This window comes from Lycium ferocissimum, chromosome 3, assembly GCF_029784015.1.
Source record: "Lycium ferocissimum isolate CSIRO_LF1 chromosome 3, AGI_CSIRO_Lferr_CH_V1, whole genome shotgun sequence".
NCBI classification, from domain to species: domain Eukaryota; kingdom Viridiplantae; phylum Streptophyta; class Magnoliopsida; order Solanales; family Solanaceae; genus Lycium; species Lycium ferocissimum.
Genome location: NC_081344.1, coordinates 65708333 through 65712961, shown reverse-complemented (window position 1 = coordinate 65712961; position 4629 = coordinate 65708333). Strand labels below are relative to the sequence as shown.

At 35.0% G+C, this 4629-nt stretch overlaps 1 protein-coding gene across 1 annotated transcript; it reads left to right on the top strand.

Moving 5' to 3' along the window:
• Window positions 1-590: 590 nt before the first annotated feature.
• LOC132050437 (ras-related protein Rab2BV) lies at window positions 591-3246 on the top strand. Its single transcript, XM_059441679.1, has 2 exons — window positions 591-755; window positions 2551-3246. The coding sequence occupies exons 1-2, from the start codon at window positions 591-593 to the stop codon at window positions 3034-3036; spliced, it is 651 nt and encodes a 216-aa protein (XP_059297662.1). The 3' UTR covers window positions 3037-3246.
• Window positions 3247-4629: the final 1383 nt, after the last annotated feature.

The following is a 4629-nucleotide window of genomic DNA, read 5'->3' as shown; positions in this document are numbered from 1 at the left end:
CAAGGAATTGTTAGCGGATGTACAACTTTTAAAGTGTGTTTGATTGATTTCAATTATTTAGATGATTTATAATAATTAGGGGTGATATAGTAAAATTGTCATTTTATTTATTGTTGCTGAATGGTGTGCCAAGTCAAACACGGACAAGTAAAAATGGACGGAGGGAGTAGTTTAATTTGAAATTCGCCATCGTTTGAGCTCTTAATGTAGTGATATTCTATTACTCGCTCAATCGCAATTTATGTGGCACTTTTTGAATTTCGAGAGTCAAACGAGTTCTTTTTTCCGCAATTTTTTTTGTGTATGCGTTTTAAATATTTCGAGTAGTTAATTATTGTGATCTATAGTACTTTTTATGTAGTTTCTAAAGAGGTAAATTATTTTTCAAAAAAAAACTTAAAAGTTTGTATGCCTGAATTCACGGTCAAAATAAAGAAGTTTGACTCTCGAAATCCAAACAGGGCCACGTAAATTGGGACATAAGGAGTAGGTCATCCCGAAAATTTTATGTCTGATTTGATTGGATGCAGATCTTGATGATGTTGCTCTGTGTTTTTTTGTAGGTTCTAATACAGAGAAGAGTCAAAGAGATGGGAAATAGAGTGGATCACGAGTACGATTACCTGTTTAAGATTGTGTTGATTGGTGATTCTGGAGTTGGGAAATCCAACATTTTGTCGCGGTTCACGCGAAATGAGTTCTGTTTGGAGTCAAAATCCACTATTGGTGTTGAGTTCGCCACCAGAACTCTTCAGGTTAGTACTAATTTAGACATTGTTCTAAGTTTAATTTGAAATTCGTCATCGTTTGGACTCTTGATTTAGTGATATTGTAGTATTTCATACCATAAATTTATACTCCTTTTTTGGCACTATTGTATCTCTAGATTCAAGCTAAGTGAATGTGTTAAACAATATTTTAGAAATGTAATCTATATCCCTTTTTGTATGTAGAGAATTGAAATTTAAATTTCTTTGTGTGTAGTTTCTAGTTTCGGAAGATCCAAATGTTAAATTTTTAAGAATAAATATCTCTAGTCTTACCTCCATAAGTTAGTCAAATTGATTCTTGAGAAGTGTCAAAAGAATGGGGACTAATATGACGTTCTAGTATAATTTGAATTTTCTGATCGTTTGAACTTTTAATGTAGTTGTATCGTATTAGTTCATACCGATAATTTATACTCTTGTTGTGAACTGTCTGGTACTTTTCTGTTGCGAGATTCAAATTAAGTGAAGATTTTGAACAATATTTAGAAATGTAATATGTATCCTTTTTTGTATGAAAAGAATTGCAATTTAAAGTATTTTTCATGGAGTTTCTAGTTTTGGAAGACTCAAATTTTAAATTTTTAAGAATAAATTATAAATTTCTCTAGTCTTACCTCCATGATTAGTCAAATTGACTCTCGAGAAGTGTCAGAAAGAAAACAAAAGGGGACGGAGGGAGTACTACTATCATCTAGACCTTGTAAAATGATTAATGATTTGGATATGATTTTGACAAATTTGTGGTGGTTATGGATGAGAATCGCATAGTGATTAGTGAAGCGAAAGAGCCGCTGTTTTTTGAGCATCTCTGGTATTTGAGTTGTGGAATGGATGACTAAAATTTTAGGTGCATCAGTTGATGATTGCTTGTTTTAATCTGGTCTGATATACTTCTGCTACATGATCAATTTGTTTTCTCCAAAGTTCTAAAGAGAAATCAATGACTCTAGCATAGACATCATGTAATGTGAACTCAAAAAACCTGTTTCTTTTTCTTTGCTAAATGATCAATTTGTACCTCAACTAATATGCTTTTAAAAAAATGTTGGTCCGCTCATGAACTGGGATTTCCACCTTTAACTGTTATGCGTGGCCTAATCTGATAGTGCTACATTTCTGTGCTGTCAAAGTGAAATGTTTCAATTGCAGGACTGGTTGTCTGTCTGTAATTGGAAGTTGAGTATTTATGGCCTGTTTGACCAAGCTTCTACAATCTGCTTTTTCCCGAAAGTGCTTTTCAAAAAAGTACTTTTGGTGAGTAGCAGTTTATGTTTGGCTAATCAATTCGAAAAGCACTTTTGAGCAGCAATTAGTGTTTGGCCAAGTTTTTAAGAAGTGCTTCCAAGTGTACTTTCTCGAAAGTTTTTTTCGAAAAAAGTACTTTTGAGGAGAAGCTACTTTTCCCAGCTTCTCAAAAACAGCTCCTGCTTCTACTCACACACTTTTACTGCTCTTAAAAGCTTGGCCAAACACCTCAACTTTGAAAATAAGCACTTCATTTGAAGAACAAAAGCACTTCTGGCCTTGGAGAAGCTTGGCCAAACAGGCTATTATTGGTGCTTATCATGTCCTGTTGAGGAAAACCAAATACTATGAAATTGTCAACTTTAAAACTCCTATGCTGGATGAACCAGGCATTTGCTTTCCGCCAGCCACGAGATCCAATTCTGCATAGTACATATTGCCGCTTTGTTTGGGAGTAAATGTGAGGCTGAAATAGAGTTAGTATTCTGGTGGCTATGCTCATGGAGTAATTTATCTACTTGATGAATGAATACAGGTTGAGGGAAAGACTGTCAAGGCCCAAATATGGGACACTGCAGGCCAAGAACGGTACCGAGCCATTACAAGTGCTTATTACAGAGGAGCAGTTGGTGCACTCCTTGTTTATGACATAACAAAGGGACAAACATTCGACAATGTTCAAAGGTGGCTCCGAGAATTGAGAGACCATGCAGATTCTAACATTGTAATTATGATGGCTGGAAACAAGTCTGACCTTAACCACCTTAGAGCAGTCTCCGAGCAGGATGGTCAAACTTTAGCTGAGAAAGAGGGACTTTCATTTCTTGAGACATCGGCATTGGAAGCAGTTAATGTAGATAAGGCTTTTCAGACTATACTGACAGAGATATACCATATCATAAGCAAGAAAGCATTGGCTGCACAGGAAGCAGCTGCAAGTACTACACTTCCTGGTCAAGGTACAACCATCAACGTTAACGATACCTCTGAAAATGTGAAGAGAGGCTGCTGTTCTACCTGATTTTCATTTAATTCTTTGGTTTATTTTTTATTATTCGGGGCAAGAGATGTAGATTACTTTCTTGATTGTACCAAGAGAAAGAGCTTGTGAATGTTAAAATTGTCTAGTGATTTAGGAGGATCTATTCTTCATGTGGTGTACTGTTTCAACTATTTCTTTTAGAAAATGACCAATACTGGTAATGTTTGAAAGAAGAGATTAGCCATCTAATATGTTCCAGGGTACTTGGTATACAGAGGTATTCAATTAATTTCTAGCATTCTTTTTTTTTTAAAAAAGAAAAAAATATGAAGAAACATAGTTTTATTGATAAAGAATGCGAGTACAATTCTGTTTATTCTCTTAATTCTTTTCTCTTGATTTTTCTCCGTAATTCGAGAGCCTTTAGTAGCGTATTTCTCGAACGTAGGATGACTTCCTTGTGATGTATTTGATCTTCAAGAACACCGGACATTTTGATAAAGGCAGTATTTGATGCCTTGATTTCTTGTAAAAATCATGAGTTTATGGGATATTCGAGATTTGATCTCTTTATGAATACCCATGAGTTTATGGAATATTCGAGATAATTTCTAGCATTCTCATTTGTACCATTTTGACTTATCTGGTTTTCTGTTAATTCAATTCAATATAAGGTATGCACAATTGAGAAGATACTGATGTAAAGTTCTCCTGTACAGAACTTAAATTCTTATTGCTCCCTTCTCATAATATTTCTGGCTCTTCATATTTTTTCTTTTTCTTTTCGGTGTAGCAAATGCCTCGGTGAATTTGGTTATGTCTAAATCCTCCCGAGGTGTTTATTAAAATTTTGAACTGCTGAAATTTTCGGAAGTTTGGTATTTTTAACAAAGAAGTTACCATAGAGTACATTTCTGAGACTAGGAATTAAATGTGCTTTACTTTGTCTTGGGAAAAAAATATGTAAGATCCCCTAAAAAGTAGTCAGCTTTTGCTCATTACGATCTTTCACTATGTGTGTAACACCGCGTACCTTTAACCTAAGCTTTGACCATGATCCTAAACTTAGAAAATCAGATAAATAATGTGGGAATTTGAAATTTCCTCTTCAAATAAGATAGTGGTTTACGCCCATGAACATTGACCGTATTTCAATATACGGCCCGTATTTCAAGTCGTAAAGCAAGACAAAGATTTCGATTACGGAATTTGGCATTTGAAGGTTACATTATTAAATACGGATCGTATTTCAAAATACGGCCCGTATTTCAAAACGTATTTGAAATTTGGGAAAACTTCCTTCATGAAAGTTGTAGAGCTTTGAAATACCTTTCCAACGGTATATTATGGGGGTCAAACGGACATCTGTGCAAAGAGTTATGGCCATTTTACTAAAGAGGCACACTGCAGTCTACACAGAATAAGGACCGTATTTCAAAGTAAGGCCCGTCTTTCAAAATACTGCCAGTATTTTGCTGGGCGTAAAATTTAATGTTCCAGAACCGTATATATTCGTCCATATCAGTTCAAATCATTATTTTTCATTCCTTCAAGCCCTAAAACGACCTCCTACCCTCTCCCATCATCAAGAACACGAAGGTAAGCCTACTCTAATTATTCCAAGTCAATTCT

What these genes read in the sequence shown, in the direction of transcription:
- LOC132050437 (XM_059441679.1), top strand. Translation starts at nt 591, where the DNA reads ATGGGAAATAGAGTGGATCACGAGTACGATTACCTGTTTAAGATTGTG. An exon ending in TCGCCACCAGAACTCTTCAG is followed by an intron (nt 756 to 2,550) that starts GTTAGTACTAAT and finishes GAATGAATACAG; the next exon opens with GTTGAGGGAAAGACTGTCAA.